The following is a 24,496-nucleotide window of genomic DNA, read 5'->3' as shown; positions in this document are numbered from 1 at the left end:
GAATTAAAAACCAAGCACAGGATGCTGACATAGAGGTCAATAGATACGTTTGCAAACAAAATCCTTTTTAAAACAATGCTTGCCATGGCTGTAAAGTCATTGTCTTTTGCTCTTTTCATAACAAAAACTGTATGAGAAGCCACACAGACAGGACTGGGTCCTAAATAGCCACGTTCACTAAATACATACAAACACACAAAGCCTAGTTACCTATACCCTGCCGTGCTGGTTTGTGGTGGCATTTACAACAGAGAACACAGTGAACATCAGCAGAGGGCTCACAACGCATTAAAAGGGACACTACCCTATTTCTATACACTACAATAGACATCCAATGAAATTCATAAACATTTATTTCCTTATCATGAAAAGCCTTATGGCCTGTCATAAATGGCCAGTTAAAAGGAATTATATATGTGTAGGCTCAATCTTTGTCACAGGGTTTTGATCACTGTAACAGGTTGTAAAACTCATTGCAGTCCACCCAAATGATAGCACTCCTTTTTGCCTCTGTTACCTTGATGCGTTTTGTCAGCATGGCACTGGACTTCCAGGGGGGTGCAGCTTCTGGGTCTTTATTGAATCTCAGCTCAGCAGGGCCCTGCGAGAAATAAAGAAGCAATAATCATGCAAAGAAGCAGTGTACCTCACGTTATGAATGCATTCTTTGGAATTTTCACCACTGTTTTGATCTAAATCGATAAGGTTTAAGAAACCGTATTACAATGAAAACCAGTAAAGGTAAAATTCTCCTCCCAGACCCTCCAGCTGTCCCTCTGCTCTTGATCAGCTGCTCTTTACAAACACAGATCAATGAAAGTTCCCTGCACACTGGGAAAGCAGAGATCTGCTATACAGATCTGAAAGATAATGTCCTGTAAAACACAAACAGCTCTCCTTTGCACCTGGGAATTCAGGTACTAACTTTAAAACACCGTGAATTGCAAATTCCTTGCTGTCACTGGCCTCTTCGCAGTGTTGTTGAGGAAGTGAGAGTTGCTTTTCTAGATTTCTGCATGTTCTCATCATTGGTGGCTTTACTAAAAACTGAGAACATCAATAAAATAGTGCAATGCATTGCAGACAGCATCAAGAGACTGAGAGGAGGACTGTTATCATTTGAACCCTCTCTTTTGTCCCATTGCTGAGAGTTAAAGGAGCACTGTAGGATTACATGTTGGCTTGTACCTCTGGCCTAACCACTCTGAATTCTACAAGCACCCAGTAGCTTTGCCTCGCCTGTTCAGTTATTCTGTGGCATTGAGCTAAAAAGGGAATAAAAGGGAACAATTTGAATACAATCTCATTTTAAAAGACAGTTTTGTGCTTCTAAAGAGCAGACTACGGGTCGCATTCATCCCACTGATGGAGTTACACCAATGAATTTGGCCCTAAATCTTAACACATCAAGAACTGGGAAGCACAGGCGGACGTGAGCCAGTTGCAGTGGCAGAGGGGACTGTTCCCCCTGAAGCGAGTGCCCTGTCTTTAAAATTCAAGCCCTCTATTTTCTCATCTCCATGTGAGCCTCACACCACCGTGCATGTGTTTGCTATTATTCAATCACAACAGATAGACAAGCCACTTTGGCCTTGAAGGTTGAGTCCCTTCTTATTTTTTCCAAGTTTGTGTGTTCTTTGTGTCCTAGTTCTGGCTGGGGCCAGAAGAGAAAATATTACAGAAGACCTCTTCAAGATATTTCTGACATCTCCCAAAGACGTTCAGCCATTTATCCTCTGCAATAAAGACCTGATATTTTTAGGCCTCCCCTTATGAGCTAAGTCACATTTCTGTAAATTTCTTGGTGTGATACCAGACAGCAGGAACAGAAAAATAGAAATGCTATAGAAAGCAATATAAAGAACAGCTGATGTTAAGCGATGTGGCATACTACCCATCACCTGCTACAAATAGCACTGGTTATAAAATGGGCATAGACATTTATACACTTAGCATCAAGTTTAATTCTAGATAATGATGGTAGGCAAATGGACCCTTTCCTCGTTGTTTTATTTGTCCTGTGTCATAATATAGTAGAAGAAAGAGGTTGATATGTGTACCTGCATCATGACAGCGTGGTCTACAGAGAAGGTCTGGTATTTAAATGGAATGTGAATGGTCTCTCTGGGACGCAGGTAGACCTGAGGCATGAGGTTGTCCTGAAGATGGAACATGTCCTCTTCTACTGGAGTAGTCAACGTTTGGGTCAGCTCTTTGAAGTGTCTCCACTCCCTACTGTCCATAATAACACTGTGGAAAAAAAATCATGGACAGAAACCCAGGAGCTGGGGTTCCCCCCGATCCCAAAATGTGAGGCTGTGAGTTATACCTAAACCCCAGTGTGCATGCGCGGGGGGGTGGGTGGGAAATGAGGAGTTGGAACAAAGACCGTGGCTGGAATGTGCACACACATTAAATGGAAAGAAAACTCCAAAATCCACCACACCTTTGATCTGGGAAATGAAGACCTCTCTTCTCCCCCAGTACACCCCCCACCCCACCTCGAACACTGCACAGTGAAGCACATGAATTACAGATGGTGGTTGCATTGGTCACTGCTAGCGGCAGGATAACTAGGATAGTTTTGACCTAGTGTGGCAAATCCTCTGTGCTTAGCTTCTCGGTAACTTGCATTCTCCCATCCCTTTGGACAGTGATAAGGAACGTGGGAAGAAAACAAAGAAAAGTGAAATCTCTGGAGGGGGGAAGCTGGTCATTGGTATATGATGGAGCCCTCACTATATACTGACCCCCTTTTCCAATAAAGCCTCAAACGCTAGACGGAAAAGCAACAAGCTTGATCCCAAAGACACCTCTTGTTTTGCACTTCCATGAGTGCCTCTCTGCTCTGGGCTGGCTTTCCAAGTGTAACGTGCAGTATTTTGGAGGGGAGAATGTCTCTGGCTCCTACCTCAGCTCCGGGTGGTTGATCTCGATCGTCACCGTGTGCTGGATGTTGTATGGGTTTCTCAGGGCAAACTCAAAGAACTCTGCTGTGCCCAGCGTGGCATAGAGAGTGTAGCTGGAGGTGATGGCCTGAATCAGCATGCTGGAGATGCTCTCGGCCTTGATGCGCTCCCGGTAGGCATCTATAATCTGCAGGTCCCTGGAGTGCTGCACGCGCTCCTCACGCCGGCCCTATCAAAGAAGAGATGCCTATGACCAACACACTGATGTGGGCCCCTCTCGTACGCGTCTGAGGATTCATCCGAAGGAACCCAACCCGAGCCCTGACACGAGAGATGCTACAGGTTGTTTTGTCAGGCCTGGCTCCTGTTTGCTCTCTGGTCCCAAGATCGTTCCGACAGCGCTCTGTGCTGCTCACCATGAGGCTTGCTCTCCTCCCACTGACATCCTCCTGGGCTTCGAGTTGTCGCACCATCATCATCCTCTCCAGCTTCCGCCTGCGGATGGCACTGGCCTCGCGGCTGGCATGCTGGAAGACTGTGCTCACTTCCTGCAGGCGGCTGAACAGCATGGCAGCCAGCTCGCTGTCCACGTCCGCCAGCTTCTGGGCTTGGGACACGTTCTTAGCTGGGTGCAAAGGAAAAAAGCGTCAGAGCCTGGGGCTGAGGGAGTCGGGGTGTGGACCCCACGGGGAGCAGTGCAGTAGCCAGCTGAGACAGAGAGATGGATGGATGACATGGGCAAACAGACGGATATGCTGACTTGAGTTGCCTCAAACATGCAGGTGTTTGAAGCCTTCTAGACGGGCAAGCTAAGTGAAGTGGTGACCACCAGGAAGGGGAGCTGAGGAACAGCCACTTTGCAGTACATGCTGTTCTTTCCTTGACCAAGCCTTAGTCTGTCTTTGGGGCCAGTTCAAGCTGAGTAGCCCCAGTAGAAGCCTGGGTAGTAGGTGGAATTATACCAAGGTCCCTCTCCCAGAATTTGGCACTGAAACTGGCAGTGAAAGCAACACGTCCAGGGCTGTCAGGCAGTTTTTTATATTATGCAGTTTCTGAAGCTTTCCACAGGCAGCCGATAAATCACATCTCTCCTGAAGTGTGGCCATCATGCCAGATCTGAGTAAGAATGAAAGCCAAGCAACACATTGCGCTATATTAATTCTCTCTGGCCTGTGGATCCCAACTGTGGCCAACAGAAGTTCCTCTCAGTAGTGACAACATAACTGCTAGGCCTGGATTAAATACGGAATAAATAATAAGCATCTGGGATTTATGGGATTCTGGGTTCATCTGGATATTCTGGGGATTGTATAAATCAAAACAATCTCAAGCCACCAAATGTTCCAAAAGAGAATTCTGTTCCTCTCCCTTAATTCAAAACCTGCCTGTTTCCTGCTGTACGCTATACACACGTCTACATTTTTATTAAAATGTTCTTTCGCTCCCCTCCCTCTCATTTCTCCACAAAATTGCCACTGGAGCAGCTCCCAATTGAAGTGCCAGCCAAATATTTAATATGTGAAATACAATCCACTATCAAGCACGTGATGCATGGGATTAAACTCTCGACATGACATGAAACTCCACACATAGGCTGTTTGAGTCCTGCTGCACTACCTTTTCTTTAATAATTGGTAAACAAGGGTTATTTGCAAATTACCCACCTAAATTTAATTTTAAATCCATTTAACTGCTTCCCAGACATGGCAAATTAGGTTAGACATCTTGAGCCAAAATGCTCGTATTTTAGCAATAGTCATATTTCAGCAAGTGTCCACAATGTTTAACCTTATGGGACATGTCAAAAAGTTAATGGGACAGGAAAATGCCTGGCTGGAAAAGCCTGTCTCAGTAGGGGAGATTCTGCAATTTAAAAGCAGAATGTTCTGTTATCAAAACCATTCCATGGAGAGTGCATTCATCCAATTCACTCTGCCATATGAGGCCAGTGCGCACAGCTCAGCACATGGAGCACTCCACCTGGAGTCAGGCACCCAGGCAGGAATTTAAATTCCCCATATCTCTGTGCTTCCTAACTCCTGCTGAATTAGAAGAAGGTATGCTGTGGGAGAGAGGATTCAGACCGGATTTCTGAACCAGCAGGGAGGAGTGGAAATCTTGTGAGGGAGCATGTTTTTGAGGGATTTCCAGGTCAGAGAATTTGCTTCAATATTTAAACCTTTGACTTTTCTCTGAATTGAACCTTATGAGGTTCTCTGGTGAACAGACACACACACACACTTGCATGCGTCCAGACACACATGTACACACATGCTCTCTGAGACAGTCAACTGCCTCGGAGTCATAGCATCAAAATGTGCTCCAGCTCCACCACAAGGTGTGGGCTTGATGCGAGAATTTCTGTGCTTTGCAGATTAGATTAGGAGATCATAATGGTCCTTTCTGGCCTTAAAATCTCTGATTCTTCTTCTTCCTGCATTACGTTCTTTAACACTTTGTGCAAAATGTCTAATTATTTCAATACTTCACATGCCTCGTCACAGAATCATTAGAAATGTAGGACTTGGATAGGTCGTTTAGTCCAGTCCCCTGCACTGAGGCAGGACTGAGTATCATCTAGACCATCCCTGGTAGGTGTTTCTCTAACCTGTCTTGAAAAACCTCCCGTGACGGAGATGCCATAACCTCCCTAGGTAATTTGTTCCAGTGCTTAACTTCCATTACAGTTGAAAAGATTTTCCCGAAAGTCTCTGTTGCTGTTACTTCATGTCCTGTCCTCAGTGGTTAAGGAGAACAATTTATCATTCACACTTTATAACAACATTTCATGTACTTGAAAACTGTTATGTCCCCCCTTAGTATCTCCTTCCCCAGACTAAATAAACCCATTGTTTTCAGTCTTCCCTCATTGGCCAGGCTTTCTAGACCTTTAATCATTTCCATTGCTCTCCTCTAGACTTTCTCCAATTTGTCCACATCTTTCCCGAAGTGTGGTACCCCAGAAGACTGCCCAGGTTTTTCATTGGGAATACAGCTGTTGTATAAATCGCTCACACACAACAGGGCACAATGGGACAACCTGTCTTATTGACACTCATCAGAAAGTCCATTAAAAGTATGCATAGATGCATAATAGTATTTCTGTACCCCCATCTCCCCTGGGAATTCTGCTTATGGGCAGCTCTCTTTCATTTCACACACCATCTGGATCTCCTTCGAGAACAGGTGCTTACTTTGGTAAAACATTTCAATGACTTTTACTCAAGAAATATACCCAATTCCAGCTGCACATGGATAGCACAGGGCAGAGACTGCATATGTATGTGTTTGTCTGTGCTCTCGTGCACTTGCATTTCAGCACAGACGTGCGTTCGGTGAGCTGAAGAGCAGAATGTGGAAGATTAATTTCTCTCTCTAAGAGCCTGATTCTCATTTGCACGGTGGCGCAGACTCACTGATGCTGCGAAAGCAGTGTCAAGGAGCCTAAATGTAAATGACAATCAGGCCCGAAGTGTCTGAAAAACCTTACATGCCAGACAGTGACCATTGTTAAAGGCAGGGCTGGGTGAACTGTACATTAAGCTCGTCTGAACCAGGACATAATAAGGGGTTCCCATGTCCTGAATGCAACATCACCCCCCTTCACAAAAAGGAGTTAAAATTGGGCCCAAGACTCTTTGTCCAGGCCTAGGTAAAGGCAAGCAGGCCTCAAAACTTCAATAATTTCTTAAAGGAATATAATTTTCAGCTTGAGCCCTCCCATCTCTAAATATATGGGCTGTTGCTGCTCTCTGATATAAGGGAGTTTAAATCACTGCTAGGCTGAAAATCAACAGCCATCTCTCATCCCCAGCAATTGCAGACTAACAGGAATGTAAATTCCACGTATAGGAGCTCAGTTATGCAGGCACAGAGCTGCAGAGTAAAACTTGATTTTCACAGCACCAACCTCAGCAAACACTTTGTCTGATTAAAGAGATGAGACAATAGGGCCTATGAATCATAGACTCAGCAGATGGAGGCTCATACAAGTGTTTTTCTGACAACAGCTTCATTTCCAGCAGACAAGCAAGAGGATGGGCTTCTCCATTTACTAAAGGATGGACTCCGCGCCTCAGTGCCTTAACAGCTAAGGATTTACCTCCTGGACCCGACCATATCTGGGGACTGGAACAAGTCTGGAGAAAAGCATCACCTAAGATTGGCTGATAAGAGAGTTCAGCAGAATCCGATCTCTCTGTACGTTTGTCAGCACCCACTGAGCAAACATCAGGTTCTGAACATTCACAGCACAGGGGAGTGAATCCAGCAGCAGCCGTGGGGGTAGATAATTTGGGGAACAAAATCCCCAATAACCCAGCAGCAGATGGACCACTTCACACTGATAGAACCTATGTTTGTAACGTGATATTGTGGGAGAAAAGGAAAAACACCAAATCCAGCGACCCAGTGCACACAGTACTTGTGTCTTTGAGCAACTGTGACCTTCGGTATTTTTAATAGTGCTCAGGAGAAAAACTATTGCCAGGCTACAATGAGCTAGGAGCCAATGGGACTTACCCCCAGGCGTATTGAGGGAGAACAAGCTGCCTCCATGGAAGTTGCTGGTCCCATCATGCGAGGAGACAATGCGAGAACGGGAGGGTGGCAAGGAGTTTGATTTCTTTAGCCTCTGCTCACACGGGTGACCTGCAACAGAAGCAAAGAGCTGGTGAAGACGGGCAGGCGGGCTCCAGCCAAGCCCAGAAAAAACGCCCTTTGCTAAAGGGATCTGCCTTGCTAGTGAGGAGTCAGAATGACTCTGGCCCAGCAATGATCCCCATCCACCACAGGAGAGAGGCGCTGCTTAAGTTGGACCCTGAGGGTGGGATTTTCTGAAGTGCTCCGTTAGCCTAACTTTGCTTCCATTAAAGCCAATGGGAGTGTTAACAATGACTGCAATATTAACAACAATACCTAGCACTTATATAGAACGCACCCTCAGTAGATCTGAAAGCACTTCACAGAGGAGGCCAGGATCATTATCTCCATTCTACAGATGGGGAAACTGAGGCACAGAACGGTTACAGTGACTTGCTGACGGTCATCCAGCATGCGCCCGAGGTGAAGAGTTGGGAATAGAACCCCAGTCTCTCCATCCTGTGCCCTGGCCACTGAGCACCCACAAAAATACCTTTGTTTTTAATAACAGTTCAGTGCTCAAGAAGTGCCAGATGGACATCCCTGGATCCCAATGCCTTCTGTTCATCTCCAGCAGAGACAGCAGCATTGCAAGGTTCACCCACACACAGGGCTAACATGCTTCAGCCCCACCTGGTGGGACCAGCTCTTGGAGCCAGGAGAGTTTTGTCTGCACACAGTCCACACTCAGTATTGCTAGCAAGGGACAATGGAGCCTGAGTGAGACCACTGTTTCATTTCATAATCCACCTATAGATGACATTTATTCTAATACAGCACACTGCTCCTCCCATGGGTACCTGTTGCCAGTTGCTTCATGTCAGTGCAGGACACAGATACTAGATCACAACATGCAGTAAAAAAAATTCCCTGCTGCTATAAATTGACAAAATTCCAGTGAAATCAAGAATTTGGCCCAATGTATCTAACTTCTATCACAACCATAGCCCAAAACTAACCAGTTCTCTGGCAAGAGACTAAGAGCAACCATTTTTAAACAAATTTGTTTTAGCTAATTCCATTTCTCAAAGTACTGTGTTTAAAGTTTACTTTCCCTTCTCGGGCTATGTAATTTTCTCTCCCCTTTCTCAGCTCTTGACAAACTTCAGGCTGGTTCCTTTCACAGACCCAGAACAAATAAGCATATGAAACAAATCAACATACCCCAGAGCAATCTTAATAAAATATCCGTCTGCACCCACGCGTGTGCCTGAGCAGAGAGAGCGCTGTGTTTACAGCACGGTGTAGGACAGTTATGGGGTAAGAATGTTACACATATTGATCCAGCACCCATACCTGAACAGTTAGCCCATGTAATTTAAATATAGACGTATCAGGGCTTCCCTTTGTCAGAGCAAAGAGTGTTCCTATTACCCTATTTGTATTCATTTTTCATTGATATCTGAGCAGAACACAGCGTGTGCATTGTGACCTTGAAACATAACAGTGGATTTCTGCAGTCACTTAAGCAGACTCCAGTTCATTTATTACTATCAGTCATGTTGATTACGATAGTGCCTAATGACCAACAAAGAGTAGGGCTGATTGTGTTAGGTGCTGTACAGAAACAGAGCAGCCAACAGTCCTGCCTGGAACCGCCAACAATCGAAATAAAGCAGACAGATGCAGGGTCGGGGAGGGGGAGACCAGAACAGCAGGGTGAACTATGGTATGGCTGCAGACAGCCTGGGGTGCCCCAGCTGAGTTAGGTAAGTAGGAAGTGATCAGCTGAATGGTAAGGACAGGGAAGGGGGCTGGGACATTAAAAGGAAGTGGGGTGAGTTGGGCAGGTGTGGGGAGAAGAGAGTGGGAGAGGCAGGTGTGGAGTGGAAGCGACACTGGGGGAGGGGAATGGGGAAGGTTGGAGCAAACAGCCAATCAACACAGGGCACGGCAGGTCCGACAGAGCTGTAGGAAGTCCCCTGAATGGCTCTGGCTGCTTCTGCAGCTGCTCTGACCAGCTGGAGCCTCGCTCTGCACCTCAGGTGCTTCCTTTTGCATCAGGCTGCGAACTGGACTATCCAAAGCATCTTCCTTCTGACCCAGGGAAGGGCATCCAAGGAGGTTCCGTTAGGCTTTTTATAGATGGATGTCCTTGATTCTTGGTCCACAGGAGTCCTCGCGGAACCTCACTACAGCCACTGCAAAACCTGCACTCTCTACTGGTGCAATGAAGTTCAGATTTAAGGAGTTGAGGCATCATGTATCTACAGAAAGAGATTTGCTTCCCCAAACACACACACTGTTGCATTTTAAAGTCAATTTGCCCAGGGCTGAAGTAGACAGACATATTTCTTCTGATTTTGTAACAACCTCTCATGAACTTTGCCAAGTTTTTCAGGTTTCAAAAGCACCACTGAAAAGTGAACGTCTTCTCCTGCTACAGCTTTTATCACTCCAGCTTGCTTCTCAGATGAAGTAAATGCAGTTTGGAATTTGTGGATGTTGTTATGAGGAATAGAAATTACCAGTTGAACTGATTGGCTGACGAGACTCGTACTGGATAGGCCCAAAACAATACCAAACGTTTTGGGAAGACAAGGTCAAGTTTGGGAGACTTAAAAGGTGTTCTTGCTTTCTGAGTGAAATGTGCACTCCCCACTGGTTGCCACTTTAGAAAAGACACACTGTGGCCAACATGGCCACAAGAAAATGTGCCCATTATAGAAAAGTTCTGTAGATTTTAATAGCAAATGATAACTTTTCTACAAGTCTTTTGGACCTTGCTATGAATTTAACAGAAAATTATATCCCTGCTATAGAATTCTGCAGGATGGTTTAAAAACAAAAGTCAGCAGTAACCACAGAGTCATGTCTCTGTTACATTTTCCAGATTTTAGGGTGACTGTTGGATAACCCCATTAGTTTCATCACTGTTACATTTTATAGGACTTTTCCCATAAGGGACAGGATAACTGTTCCCATTAACCAACGATTTAGACACTGTTGGATTTTTACTATGTGTCTTTGCAGTATGTAAGTGACATTTTCTTTATGGCTACCACAGAAAATACATATCTTTAAAGAGCCAACAGCTGTCCAGAGTCCCTGGAGCTAGGGTGAGGGGCTTTCATTACCTGCAAGAGACCCAAATACTCCCTGGAATTTGCTTGTATCACTGGCAAAGTTTGTTATTCCAATGTCTCTTCCTCCCACATACTAGCTCATATATCAAGTGAAGAAAAACTGGCCCTAACACTGATCCATTTACTGTCCTGTCACCTCTCTGTGATGCTGTAATTACATCCATATATAGGCTATCCCAGCTTGTACAGGATGAAGCTATAAAGCTGTCTGCGGATTCACCTTACCTACAAATGTACTCTGTCCTTCAGATGAAAGCTCCATAAATGTGGAGAATTGGAGACATTTGGCTGCAGCCCCTGAAATTGTTTGTCAGTGTTTAGGGCTGGATTCCCGTAGGCCCTGTACAAGTGTCTAGGGGAGGGCCCGAAGTGCATTCTCCTCCCCATACCCCTGAGCCTGGGCACACCCTCTCTGAGAAGCAGAGGAATTGCACCCAACTGGGGCCGCTCCAAAGAGATGGGATGAAGACAGGACCATGCCAGCTCCCTCAACATGCAGAGAAGAGTGCACCCTGCATGCTTGCAAGAGATGGCAGAGCTGCTGATTCAAGGCATGCCTCCCCACAGCAAGCTAGGAAGGATTCTGGCACAACAAAGAGCCAAGTGTTAAAACTGCACAACCCTTAAAATCTGAGCTGTGATGTCATCTGTGATGAGACCATCCACTTTACAGCTTGTAGGATTGTCTTCTGTAAACACAGGCAGTGACGTATTGTTGCAGTGTGTGATGAACTGTCAGAAGACAGAATACCGGCAAGATGGACCATTGGTCTGACCCAGTATGGCTGTTCTTATGTCTTAGGACCTACAAAATATAGGTACTAAGGTGACTGGCACTATGCAAAATACAACAGCTAGATACAGCTTTTGAATTTAAGGACACTCTAGCAGTTATACATGCATACTTTTTTCATGTGTACAACTCCGGCAAATGCGTCATTAGCAGAAACAGCTCAAGCTGTTTAGGCATCTGAGAATATAAATACCGACAGCGAGAACATTAACATTATCCACCAGGGCATGTGCCTCGAAGCTCTCACCATGTTAAGCACTGTGTCAGTGCAACTCTGATCTAGAGTCTGCCTCTACCAGCTCTGCTGAGAACACTGCTCCTGGGCTTACAGGAGTTCACACGTTCTCCCACTGGAAACCTGCAACCCTACAGAGCTCATCTCTGAGAGATATGAACTTTGTTATTTAAAATTACCTTGTTGATCATTTCTAAAGCACCAAAAATCAGAAAAATATCATGCTATAAAGATGCCATTTAACTCCATTTACAGCTAATCCCTCCCAGCGCTTCAGCGTGAATGGCAATAGAAGGATTAGCCACTCTGAGTAGCAGAAGCTTCTTTTTCTGCAGCTCAGTTTAAAGGGTTAAGGTCAATTTAAAAAAAAAATCACTTTGATGGAGAACGTTGTGAGTAACAGCCAAGATTACTGGAACTGAAGGAGATTTAAGACATCTTTTCCAGTTTGTTTCCTGTGCATACGACAGCACTTTGTGTTTAGTCAGAATTGCTGCTGCTCCCGGATGGTCAGTTTCCCTTTATTGTTTGTGTGGGTCTTTCACGGGGCAACCAGGAGGAAGAGCATTTAAAACAAACACAGGAAAATGAGGTTGCACAACCATGCAAATGAGCAGTGGGACCCAGGGGAGGGGCAGTATCTGAAATTGCTTTGAACTCGCTTTCTGAAACTGCCTAGATTCAAACTGATGATGTAGAACGAAGCAGAAATGGGTGTAGCAGGCAAAGACTGGAATACAAATGCTCTTATTTGGCTATGTTTAGCCCCATTTCTGTCTCTCTCAACACCATCCAGTTTACAGAATAGGCCTGCTGTTCAATGCTTCTAGCCCCAGTGTTACGAGGGATTTGTAAAAACATACTAATATTCTTTTGAAATCAAACAAACTTTTCCAGAGAAATCAGAGTGGCAGCTGTATTGATACAGTATGATGGGTGGGTTTTTGTTGTTGTTTTGCTAGCGTTTGTCCTTTGTTAATCGGTTTCCTTTCCTGGGTTTGCATTGAACTGTTCTCTGGGTTATGAATCTCAGACTCTCCTTCCTAGGAGCTTATCACACTCTTGCAGGCAAAGTATGAAAATGACAATTCAAGATATCATATAATGGAGCTAATCTTTCTTTTGAAGATAAGATTTTAAAACCTGGAGTCACTGCATTTATAAGATGGTGAATTAAATATATATAAAAAGTACCTAATAAATTCCAGGAAGCATAATGTTCTTACAAGTTTGGTTTTCTTATATGTACAGCTTTGTGCATCTTGTCTGTTTCTCTCATGTTTCTGAGTTATTTTGCTAGCACCTAATTGAGTGTCGCTGTTTCCATATTGTCTGTTTCAAATCTGCCTCAGCTTGTACATTTGTAAACAAGCAGGCAGAAAACTCAAAACAGAAGTAATGAGCTGTGCATTTCCTCCTCTTTCTGTAGCCTGGTGTTATTACTTATTGTAGGTGGAGGCTGGGTACAGGACAATAGGAGACTGGCATTTAAAACCTGTTGATTTTTTTTCAAGCAACTGAAAACTCTCTAAACAGCCCAAGCCCAGAGCTCTGCTGAATCTCAAAAAAGCATTTTCTTTCCTCAGATGCACAGGAACCTGTAGGGCCAGATCCCTTGCTCCAATGGCATCATGAGGGTGCTTTTCACTTTGCCAGAATAAAACAATTTTGGGAATACTGTAAAGAGTTACCACCATTTTTAGTGCAGAATCCTTTGGTGGCAGTGGGCACAGGCAGTTCTGACCCAGCATAACCTTGCTGTGATTCTCACAGGCTTCCAAAGAAAGACGAGAGCAGTCTGCCCTCGGGTCCGGAAGCAGGTGTAGAGGGATGGCTGCTTGAGGCGTTATAAAAGAAGTGTTTAACGGAAGCTACAGAGGCACTTGCAGAAGCATTGAAATTAGACAAATTTCTAGCACCACCATCAAATTATCCCCAGCTCCCATTTCATGGCTGATGAACAAACACAACACAACTCAAAAATGCTGATAGTCGGCTAATGGAAACTCTGGGTTAGCCAGACACCCAATATGTCCCTTGAGATGCAATGTCAGGATCCTCCCTTGTGCGTGAGGCTCCTAAGCTCTGCCAGCTTCCAAACAAGCTCATGAACACCATAAGAGCGTAGATTCAGCCCTGAAGGCCAGTGGGGCAACACTTCTCATGGCTACTAGCACTGAGATCACATTTCAATAGACCTTTAACTAACACACTGCTGTGCCGAGCAATCGTATTGCTGGAAAAGAAGCATGGAGCAGAAAGCTGGCCACTGAAAGGGCTCTGCTCCTGGTTGACCCACCTTGCGCAAATCTGATTTTTAGAGGTGCTTGTCACCTGTAAGTCCTATTGACTCTCACTCAACACCTCTAAAAACTCAGCACCTTAGTAGCCCCAGCTGAACAGTGGGGACAGCATGGTTTTCCTATCTTCGCACCTGCATACCACTTTTCAACTGAACCAAATCAGTGTGCAAAGTATTATTGCATCCTGGGGCAGGTAAAAGCATCTCTGTTTTGGGAGGTGATCACTATGTGAAAATGGAGGGGGGAAGGTAACAGATCAGCCACCAAAGAGATTCCCAGCTATGCCCCAGAATGGTGCTAGAACTGCAATGATGAAGATAACCAGCAGAGTTAAGTGTCTAATGAGCATGCTGAAATACATGAGAAATCTTGAGTTACTCACTTTCTGAAAGAAACGAATTTTCACCAGAAAACATGGTGAACCAGCCAAAATAACTGGGATTCTTACCAACATTGCCCAAACTCAGGTGAAGTCGGCCTTTCACAACAGCGTAGACTCCTATGGGCTTCACAGTGCCATGTCTGAGAACGTCCCCACTCATCACTGTTGTGTCCTGCTCGTATTCGGTTGTCATCACCTCCAGCTCATGATGGACCTGAACTGCTGTCCGACCCTGGCGAAGCAAGTGCTGTGGGGCAAGAGGAACATATCCTGAAGCCAAAAAACATGTGCAGCTGTTACTGCCAGGAGGCATTGTCCAAAGTGGTACATGCCCAGGAGAGACCATTGTTTTTATCTTGCAAATGGTTTGTTACATCCATGCAATTCTTTAGGGGAGCTGAGAAAGGGGGTTCCAAACAAATGCTTTATCCAAAGCCAGCAGCCCCAGCGCTCAAGATCAAAGTGTCTCAGTGAACCGGTGTGTGCATGTGACACAGGAGAGATGGGAAAGGGGGCAGGTTTCATTTCCAATCTCCCATCAAGCAGTGAGATAAAAGGAAATCTGGTAAATTATGAACATTCTCATGACCACCTCTCCTTCCTCAAATCAGATCTCACCTTTTCCTGGCTTATGCAAGAGCCCCCTGACAGTCTTTCCTGGGTTCCTACAAGTGTTACCCTTTGCTCTTGTAGATCATGCTGAGCTCCCGGGTTGCAAACATTAACCACATTTACAAACTTTTTGCTGTTACTATTTTTGTTTTGGTTTTAGGTTCCAAGAAACTCTTGTTTCACTTTTCCCCTCACTTGACTAGCACATCCACATTGTGAAGTGTAATGCACTCCCACAGTACAGTGGGTAATGGCATGGTAACTACCCCAAATCAATTAAAGCACCTTTTTGCTTGTGTACATTTGTGATATCTTCGGGCTTTTGTGAAGCTCAAAGGAGCTTTTCTGGGAGGTTATTGTTCTGAGATGGGACAAATCAGCTGGGAGAAAGAACTTAAGAGAAAAATGTGAATGGTAATTGAGAACTGTCTGAGAATAGAGGCCCAAAATCATGGGGTCACGCTGGTGTGGCCAGCCGCGTGGGTTAATGGTTAAAGTCTGGTTAACAGTAAGCCTAATGCTTACCAGTTAACCTTTTACATCCCTAGTACCAGTATTTAAAAAGGTAAACAAAATGACCCAGGTAATTATAGGCCTGTCACCTTGACATAACAGTGTTGATGTTAGCCTTGGTACTACACAACATTTTGATTAAGAAACTAAAATGATACAAAATCAGCATGACACATATTGAAAACTCGCTAGCTGATAGATCTCAACATGTAATTGTAACTGGGGAATCATCATCAAGAATGTGTTTCTAGTCGGGTCCCTCAAGGATCAGGTTTTGTCCCTTGGTAATTAACATTTATATCAATGGCTTGAAATAAAACAAAATCATCACTAATAAAGTTTGCAGATGATAAAAAGATTGGAACAGTGGTAAACAATAAAGAGGACAGATAAATGATGTGGATTGCTTAGTAAGCTGGGCACAAGTAAACAATATGCATTTCAGTGTGGGCAAATGCAAAGTCATATATCTTGGAACAAAGAACACAGGCCATATTTATAAGATGGGAGGACTCTATCTGGGAAGCAGAGATACTGAAAAGTACTTGGGGTCACAATGGATCATCAGCTGGACATGAGCTAGCAATAGGACATTGTGGCTAATGCAGTATTTGGACGTAAACAGGATAATATCGAGTAGGGAGTAGTGAAATTATATTATTTCTATATATGGCATTGGTGCGACCAGTACTGGAATATTGTGTCCAGTTCTGATGTGCACAATTCAAGAAAGATGTTGAAAGGTTGGAGAGGGTTCAGAGAACGGTCATGAGAATGACAAAGAATTGGAAAATATGCTTTATAGTGGAAGACTCAAAGAGCTCAATCTATTCAGCTTGTCAAAAGAAGGGTGAGAGGAGAGTTGATCATAGCGTATGTCTAGATAAGGTACAAATATGTGACAATGGAGAGCTCTTCAATCTAGCAGAAAAGGTGTCACACTTTCCAATGCCTAGAAGATGAAGCTAGATGAATTCAGACTCTAAATACGGTGCATTCTTTTCACAATGAGGATATGTCTAGATGAGGTACAAATATGTGACAATGGAGAGCTCTTCAATCTAGCAGAAAAGGTGTCACACTTTCCAATGCCTAGAAGATGAAGCTAGACGAATTCAGACTCTAAATACGGTGCATTCTTTTCACAATGAGGATATGTCTAGATGAGGTACAAATATGTGACAATGGAGAGCTCTTCAATCTAGCAGAAAAGGTGTCACACTTTCCAATGCCTAGAAGATGAAGCTAGACGAATTCAGACTCTAAATACGGTGCATTCTTTTCGCAATGAGGATAATTAATCATTGGAACAACTTACCCTGGGTTGTGGTAGATTCTCCAGCAATGGAAATCTTTAAATCAGGATGGGCTGTTTTTCTATAAGATTTGCTCTAGTTCAGATAAGATTTAACTCAGGGCAGGTCTCTGGCCTGTGCTATCCAGGAGGTCAGACTAGATGGTCACAATGGTCCCTTCTAGCCGGAGAATCTCTGACTCAGGCAAGAATCAGAGAAACTTCCACATGAGAGATAAATTACTGTACAATTAAACCTGACAATGACACCCCTCATTCCCACCACACACACAAGGGAGTCATATTTTCTGGCTGTAGCACAACTGTTGCCTATTTAACATAGTGTAATAGTAAAAAGAAGCTCTAGAAATGGAGACAATTGTTCTGGCCATTTGGACAGAAGGCCATTAGCACTAGTCACTGCATTCAGGAGTGAGGGGAGGGAAGTGGCACCTGATGGACTGGATGCTTTAGGCGATTCAGAGCAGGATACAAACCTTTCACCACTAGGTCACTGCGCTGAATCCAGACAGCTTAGCAGTAAATAGAAATTCCCACTCCCTCAGGGCTGTTTGGTGGCCTGTTCGCAGGGAATTAGGGGGTCTGAGACCATTTCCCAGGGGACAAGGGTCTACACCACAAACCATTTCCTGCCATTTGGCACTGGTTTTCCCCCTTTATTGGCAACCTCAGTGGAGAAGCAGAGGAGTCAAGGGGCACAGAGACTGGCCCAACCTTGCAGTGCAGGCGACGGTTCTCCAGAACAAGAATAAGGCACCCTGGCGGGGCCAAAGTAACGTGCTGCTGCTGCGAGAGTGAGCCTCTCCTGTGAATCAGCGGAGAATGTTCATTCACTAGTTCTGCCCATGCAGGCCCTCGAGCAGCACCAGGAACCTCACAGCACTCTCTTTCTTCTACACATTTTACACACTGTGGCAAATTGTTCAAATTTTAACACCAAAGAAATTCATGCACATTTGTAAGAAACTTCCTGAACGTACCCTATCCAGTAGCCATCCCTGCCAGCTACAGCATCGTTACTATTTTAATATTTATTTGTAGAGCAACAAAGCCTAGAGCTCTTCCACACTGTGCTTCGTGCTGTACAAACACAACCTAAGAAGGTTCCTTCGCCAGAGTTCTTATACTTTGTAAACAGAGATTCTGGCCTTTTTTTCTCCACTAGCAGCAGCTATGAATTTAGTCCGGGAAAAGTTTCATACCTTCAGCTTAACTGCAGCAGATCCAATGAGGAGCAAAGAATCTCCATCCCAAATATCAATCTGTAGATTATGGTCAGCTATATAACGTATAAACCAGCGTTGTTCTCCTGGCTTCAGAAAACCAGGATCCACCATATACTTTAGCTGCAACCCTGGAGATTCTGCAGGAAAAAGAATGTATTCCTGACAAAGTAAATTAATCCTCCATGGCTTCTCAGGAGACTCATTGCTATCGAAGGGACCCCTGTGACTCCCAGTACCACTGTCTGTGAGAACCTCACAATCTTTACTGTATTTATCCCCACTACATCCTTGTGAGGCAGAGCAGGACAGGGCCATTATCCCCATTTTATAGATGGGGAACTGAGGCACAGAGTGACTGTGCCCAAGGTCACACAGGAAGTCTATGGCAGAGCAGGAATTGAACCTATGTCTGTCAAGTCACATGAGCACCCTCGCCACTGGGCCAGCTTTCCTCTTTATAGCTGTAATTTCATTCTCATAAACCTATGGATGAAACCATTTATGAACTCCCTGAATCAGTCACTCTTAAGTTCATGTTGGGATTGACATCCACCCACAAAAAATTAAATTAATGTGAATCTTCCTTATTAATTTTCATTAACTATTCCAAATGGCGAAGGAACTTTACAAACTAAAAACGCTCTGTAGGAGGTGAGAGATTAGTTTTGCATCTCTTGGGACAAGAATTTAATAAGACATTAAAAAAGCCATTTTGCTAAGAGAATCTGATTGCATTACTACAGGTTGGTTGCTTCGATATGCTGTCTCTCTCTGTACATCTACTTAGCTATCGCTGGAGTCAGCAGTCTACATTTCTGAATCGTGTCACTGACACTTATAGATGTTTTGCCTTATGGCTTGAGATTTTGCACACTTTTAATTATATGGTGTATAAACTAATGGAAACTTGATATTATAGCAGATACTAGTCCAGTACCTTGACTTGGAGCTAAGCCTAAACCTGATTGACAAAAATCCCATTTGAACTATTCAAAAACGTAATTTAACTCTCCCAGTGGATTTTCCTCTTACCAAAACATACTAGCCTAGCAAGAAAGAAACAATTTTGCTGATAAACTGCAAGAAAGGCTTAAAGCATTGACACATTTCAGCATTCATTTCTAAACCCTAGAGCAAGGCCCAGGTGATTGGAAGAATTTACCCTCCAAAGAATAGAGCTAGAAGGCTTGTGGTCCATCTGATCCAGTCTCCCATCTCCAGCCGGCAGACACTTCAGAGGAAGGTACAAGAAACCCCATAGTAAGGAACTGAAAAATGATCAGGTCATAGGGAGGTTTTCTTCCTAGCCCCAATCAGTTAGCATGGAGATTTATATCCCTTATAAATCTGTATCCTCTCTGCTGTAACTCTGGTTTTCCATATACTTGTCTAGTCTAGTTTTGAATCCGATTAAACTCTTGGATTAAATGATTTATTGTGGCAATTTGTTCCACAAGTTAGTTACACATGGTATATTAAAAGGTTTCCTTGTATCTGTTTTAAATTTGCTGTCTTTTAATTTCATTGAGTAGTGCCTTGACCCAGGATGATGACAAAGGGTAAATTAGAATGTCTTATGTACCATCTCTACCCTGTTCATTATTTCAGATAGCTCTGCTATGTCTCCCTTCAAACTTCATAGACCCTGGAGTATTTGGACATCTCATGTAACTCCCAGACAACTGGCTACAGCCTCCAGGACTTCCTCAGAGGACATACCATCTGGCAAGTGCTGTAACATCCCTCCTTTTTCAAACACTCTTCCACCACTAGAACTTACCACTCTTAAGGGTTCCATCTTTGTTGATCCGGAATAAGATATGGGAAGATGCAGCTGAACTGTCTGTCTCAGACTGGTCCATCTTCACCAGCTGCAATCGTGGTGTTGTGACAGGTGGGAAACGGTAAAACTGGAATGTGAAATACATAGTCTTTGGCCAAGTTGTCCCCATGCCATCCTGTGGAATCCTTGACCAAAAAAAATATCTCTGGATTAACTCCTCTTGTTACAGACTCAGCAATTTGTATGTGCTTTGCAAGTGCTTGTGAACCATTTGAGAAGCAGAAGAAGTGGGAAAGATCCATGATATTAAGTGTATTCAAACTGGTTTGGGAGGCTTCCTTTGAAGCCATCATGACAGGAAGGACAAGGGTTTTTTTTGCTTTCAATGAACTCATAGTACATGTGACTTCTGCTCTTTGGTACAGAGTTCCCAGCTTCAAGACCAGGTGGGAATGGTATTTTACTTTCAGAATTACAGTGCACTGTAGTCAGTGGTAAATACACAAATGGTGCATAATCAAGATAAAACCACCATCACAGAGAAGCCTTTCCAAGTGAAGCTTTCCTGTCTGTAAATAAGGAGTTACTCAGTAATTAGTTTTACATTACAATCTGGCTAATGTGAACAAAAAATTAATTTGGAACTGGCTCAATGCATAAAACATCTAAAATGGAACATTCATTGTCTCACAGGCACTTCTGGTGCTTTTGTTACCATGGCAGTTGCTCAGACATGCCTCAGCCAAGCAAGGTGAAAGTCCTCAGGAAGGGGCATAGGAAATGGATACAAGGACCTGTCAGAACCATCAAGCCAAAGAGCAGCACGCAGATCAGAATGGAAATTGATGCTATTGCAAGAAGAGACTTGGGGCAGTGGGATTTCAGGGCATTACCTGGTGAAGGCGAGGAACTGCAAAATGATTTCATTACTTTGCAAGAAGTCAGCTTCTTCCCTTTGAGGGTTGAAGTTCACAGGGTCTGTGGGGTCCACAACTTCTGCTGGCTCCTTGTTACAATCCAGGATTTCTGGAAAGCCAGCGGCATGCAAGCGAGACAGAGAGGCCCGAGTGAGGACAGAGCTAGAGCTGAAAGAGAAATGGCTTTGAGTTTCCTGGGACCCAGACGCCACTGGAATCCTGACCCTTTCTGCCAGGTCCCTCCTGCTATCCCAGCATCTTCCAGATGGGGTTCTGTGAGAGGCAGAAGCACTTAGGGACACTTTCAGTAAGAGGCAAGATGACATGTGCGGGACCCTTGAAGATGACTGAACTCCACCCCCACGTGCTTGCATCGCTCAGGCAGCAATTCCCATGTTCCCATTCGCCCTGCCTTAGAGCCTCACCTTCCAGTCTGTGTTCCCATGGCAACAATAGGTGCGTGCACGGGCGTGAACAGCAGCTCCTGCAGCTGGTCACTTGCAGAGGAATCCAGGACCAAGGAGCTGGGGCTGAGGTCAGCCTCCAAGTGAGTTATGCCACCGCTGCTGCCTCCACCTGGGAGCTCCTGCTGACAAAGAAGGGCGCCCCCATGAAACGGACCATCCCCAGCTGGGCGGCGAGGGGCAGGGCTCTGCAGGGCGCTTTGAAGGAGCTGCCCAGCCCAGGCTGCTCCACTCACACAAACTGCTCCTTGTCTCCCTCGCAGGGAAGTATGGGGGTAACAGATGCAATTCCCCCTCTGTTCTCAGCAGAAGTGTTGTCATCACAGCCCTGCTCAGCTGAGCAGAAGATGAGCATCACCTTTCCTGTCTCATATATGTTCTACTGCACAGATCACCGGGCAGGGCACAAGCAATGGGGGATGGGCAGAACCCAGGAGTTCTCATTCCCACAGTACCCGATACAGCCTCTCCATAAAGGAATGTGCTCCTGAGCAGGCAGAGTTCATGCATTCTCACATAAATGACTTTTCTACATTTTGAAGTCAGATTTCCCACATACACACCCCACACTTATTTTTGGCTGCAATGACCATAGGAATGATTGAACCTGGCCTAGCATGTACTTATAGCTCTGTGGGAAGGGACACACTCCAAACACACACAGGTAGGAATATCCCTCTCTGCAAGGGCTAGCCAATGCAGGGGCCACCACATAAACCCAACTAGGAACTCTTACTGCACGTTCACGTCGGCGCATCCCACGGGAGCGGGGTACTGGAGAGCCAGTTTGCTGTTGCAAAGGGGGTTTGGACGAATGGCTTACAGGAGGAGAGCGAAGTGATGCTGACAACTGAGATATTGACAACTGAAAAAAAATTATTATAATTAAGATGATGATATTAACTCTACTAATGAGGCTGCTGAAGGAGGAACTGCCAAGGTGCAATCTGGACTGCGGAAAATCTTGATGGATTAGGAGGGCCAGAAACTCCAAAATATGCTGGCAGTTTATTGTAAATGGTCTGTGCAAATTTAAATGGTCAGGAATGACCTAACTCAGCTACCTCTCTGCTGTTTAGATACACAGCACAGCTCAGACACTTACGGGTTCCAGACACGCCTGAACTACGTGTTCTAATTCAGCTGTTGATGCTGCAGTGTGCTGTATGTTGTTTTGCAGAAAAACCCACAAATGTTTGTCAAGATCAAACAGTCTAATAACGCATGCTCATGAAGGACTAAATTTCACCAAAAATATTACTGTGTAACGATCTCTGTAACAGGAAGGAAAAACAACAAATAGGCTTTCAATGTTTGTATGTGGCCTTAAATCTTGAGAACTATCCCTGCAAAAATTATACATCACTGTCAATACACTTCCACTGTGCTATAAAACAAAGCCTGCAAACCTGGTCTGCTGCAAATGACTCCCTTAAAAAATAAAAAGTCCAAGGCCTGAGAATAGCTCAGAGATTTCTACCCAGCAAATTGTATGTAGATTCTGGTTTGCTGCTTCTGGGGATATGGATTATAGCAGGAAATTGTTGTAGTTTGGCCACAAAGACCTTAGAAAGTGATACCCAGTGGGATATCTGCATAACTCAGTGAGCTGAATGGCACTATATGAAAATAGCTATTTTCAAGGAAATGCTGCTGCATGCGCTAAACACTAATCATGTTTGTGTGTGGACATTTCACACTTTACTACCAAATTAGGCAGGTTCTCTACAACAGTATTTTTCAGGGCCTTATTGATGGGAAAAAATCAACCTGAAACAAACAAACAAACAAACAAACAAACAAACAAACAAACAAACCCACAGAAGAATTATTTTTATTAGTCTTATAACTTAATGGTAATTGAGAATACGGTAAATATATGATCAAAGAGAGATGAGCAGCCAAACTGGCTATTTCATAGCCTGCCTTTCATACACTATTATGTACAAATATCATTTATGAAATATTGACTTTTCATCTAGTGGTCCTCCAGGGCAGATTACAGTAGCCTAAACCTTGGTCATCTCTCACTGAAGACAACTATAAATGTCTCCTCTCTGCCTTCTCCTGGGCTACACAAATGACCACTGCTGACGTCCTCTCCTGGCACTCTAACCAAGTCATCCCTCCTGAGCCCCCTTCTTTGCTTTCTGTCTCTTTTCTATTAGATTCAAACTCCTTTATTTATCAGTAGTGACTGGGCCACGCTTCTCCGTGGTGTCACTCCATTAACTAACTAGAACTACACCAGAGGGAAACTGCACCTTTAGAATCTTCACATTTAACCTGTTATTAATTTGAAAACATAAACTTAAAAAAAAAATTTGCCACAACATTTTCCTTCCTGGCCCCTTTCCAAGGGAGAAAGACTCATCAAACTAAAATAATTGATGCTTAAATCTAATGTCCCAGTAAGGCAACTGCAGAGGGCACATGTTGCACCATCAGGCACTTACCCCAGGTCCTTGAGGATAGTCTTGAGTGGAAACCAACATTTGGGGTGAAGATGGTGCACCTACTGGGAAGCAGAGACAAGAGAGGGTGCAGTGAGCCTCCAGAACAGCCAGAGATCTAGCTGTCGGATTGATCAAATGCCAAATTTTGTTTCCATTAAAGCCAATTAAAGTTTTCCTACATTCCAAGGCCGGAAGGGACCATTGTGATCATTTAGTCTGAGTTCCTGTATCAGACAGGTCAGAGAACATCTCTCACAGAATTTCTAGAGCAAATCTTTTAGAAAACCATCCAATCTTGATTTACAAATATTCAGTGATGCAGAATCCACCATGACCCTTGGTAAATTGTTTCAGTGATTAATAACATTCACTTTTAAAAATGTACACCGTACTTCCAGTCTGAATTGTCTAGCTCCAACTTCCAGCCACGAGATTGTGTTATATCTTTCTCTGCTAGATTGAAGAGTCCATTATTCAATATTTGTTCCCCACATAGGTACTTACAGATCAAGTGATCCCTCAACTTCCCTTTGTTACACTACATAGACTGAACTCTTTGAGTCTGTCACTACAAAGCAGGTCTTCTAATTCTTTAATCATTCTTGTGTCTCTTCTCTGGACCCTCACCAATTTATCAACATCCTTCTTGAACTGTGGGCGTCGGAACTGGATGCAGGATTCCAGCAAGGAATGCATCAGTGCCAAACATGGAGGTAAAATAACTTCTCTCCTCCTATTTGAGATTTCCCTGTTTCTGCATCCCAGTATCACATTAGCTCTTTGGGACACAGCATCACACTGGGAGCACAAGTTTAGCTGATTATCCTCCATGACCTCAAATCTTTTTCAGTCACTGCTTCC

The 24,496-nt window shown here is 44.2% G+C and overlaps 1 protein-coding gene across 12 annotated transcripts in view; it reads right to left on the bottom strand.

The window, feature by feature from the left end:
• The window catches only part of NPHP4 (nephrocystin 4), a 100,467-nt gene that overhangs the window by 11,145 nt on the left and 64,826 nt on the right, over positions 1 to 24,496 (bottom strand). For 9 of the 12 annotated variants that reach the window (XM_050931754.1, XM_050931756.1, XM_050931762.1 and 6 more), the window contains 12 exons: positions 23,636 to 23,697; positions 21,916 to 22,044; positions 21,141 to 21,304; positions 20,692 to 20,883; positions 19,796 to 19,983; positions 17,992 to 18,152; positions 14,416 to 14,596; positions 7,431 to 7,559; positions 3,326 to 3,534; positions 2,912 to 3,138; positions 2,062 to 2,250; positions 518 to 605 (listed from right to left, as the gene is read on the bottom strand). In XM_050931754.1, the coding sequence (XP_050787711.1) occupies positions 518 to 605; positions 2,062 to 2,250; positions 2,912 to 3,138; positions 3,326 to 3,534; positions 7,431 to 7,559; positions 14,416 to 14,596; positions 17,992 to 18,152; positions 19,796 to 19,983; positions 20,692 to 20,883; positions 21,141 to 21,304; positions 21,916 to 22,044; positions 23,636 to 23,697 (1,919 nt within the window). Of the gene's footprint in view, positions 1 to 517; positions 606 to 2,060; positions 2,251 to 2,911; positions 3,139 to 3,325; positions 3,535 to 7,430; positions 7,560 to 14,415; positions 14,597 to 17,991; positions 18,153 to 19,795; positions 19,984 to 20,691; positions 20,884 to 21,140; positions 21,305 to 21,915; positions 22,045 to 23,635; positions 23,698 to 24,496 lie in introns of all 12 variants that reach the window. The other 3 variants (XM_050931759.1, XM_050931758.1, XM_050931760.1) reach the window with 3 other exon arrangements.

This window comes from Gopherus flavomarginatus, chromosome 21, assembly GCF_025201925.1.
Source record: "Gopherus flavomarginatus isolate rGopFla2 chromosome 21, rGopFla2.mat.asm, whole genome shotgun sequence".
Classification (NCBI taxonomy): domain Eukaryota; kingdom Metazoa; phylum Chordata; order Testudines; family Testudinidae; genus Gopherus; species Gopherus flavomarginatus.
Note: the sequence above shows the minus strand (reverse complement) of the source record. Positions and strands in the feature narration are given on the sequence as shown.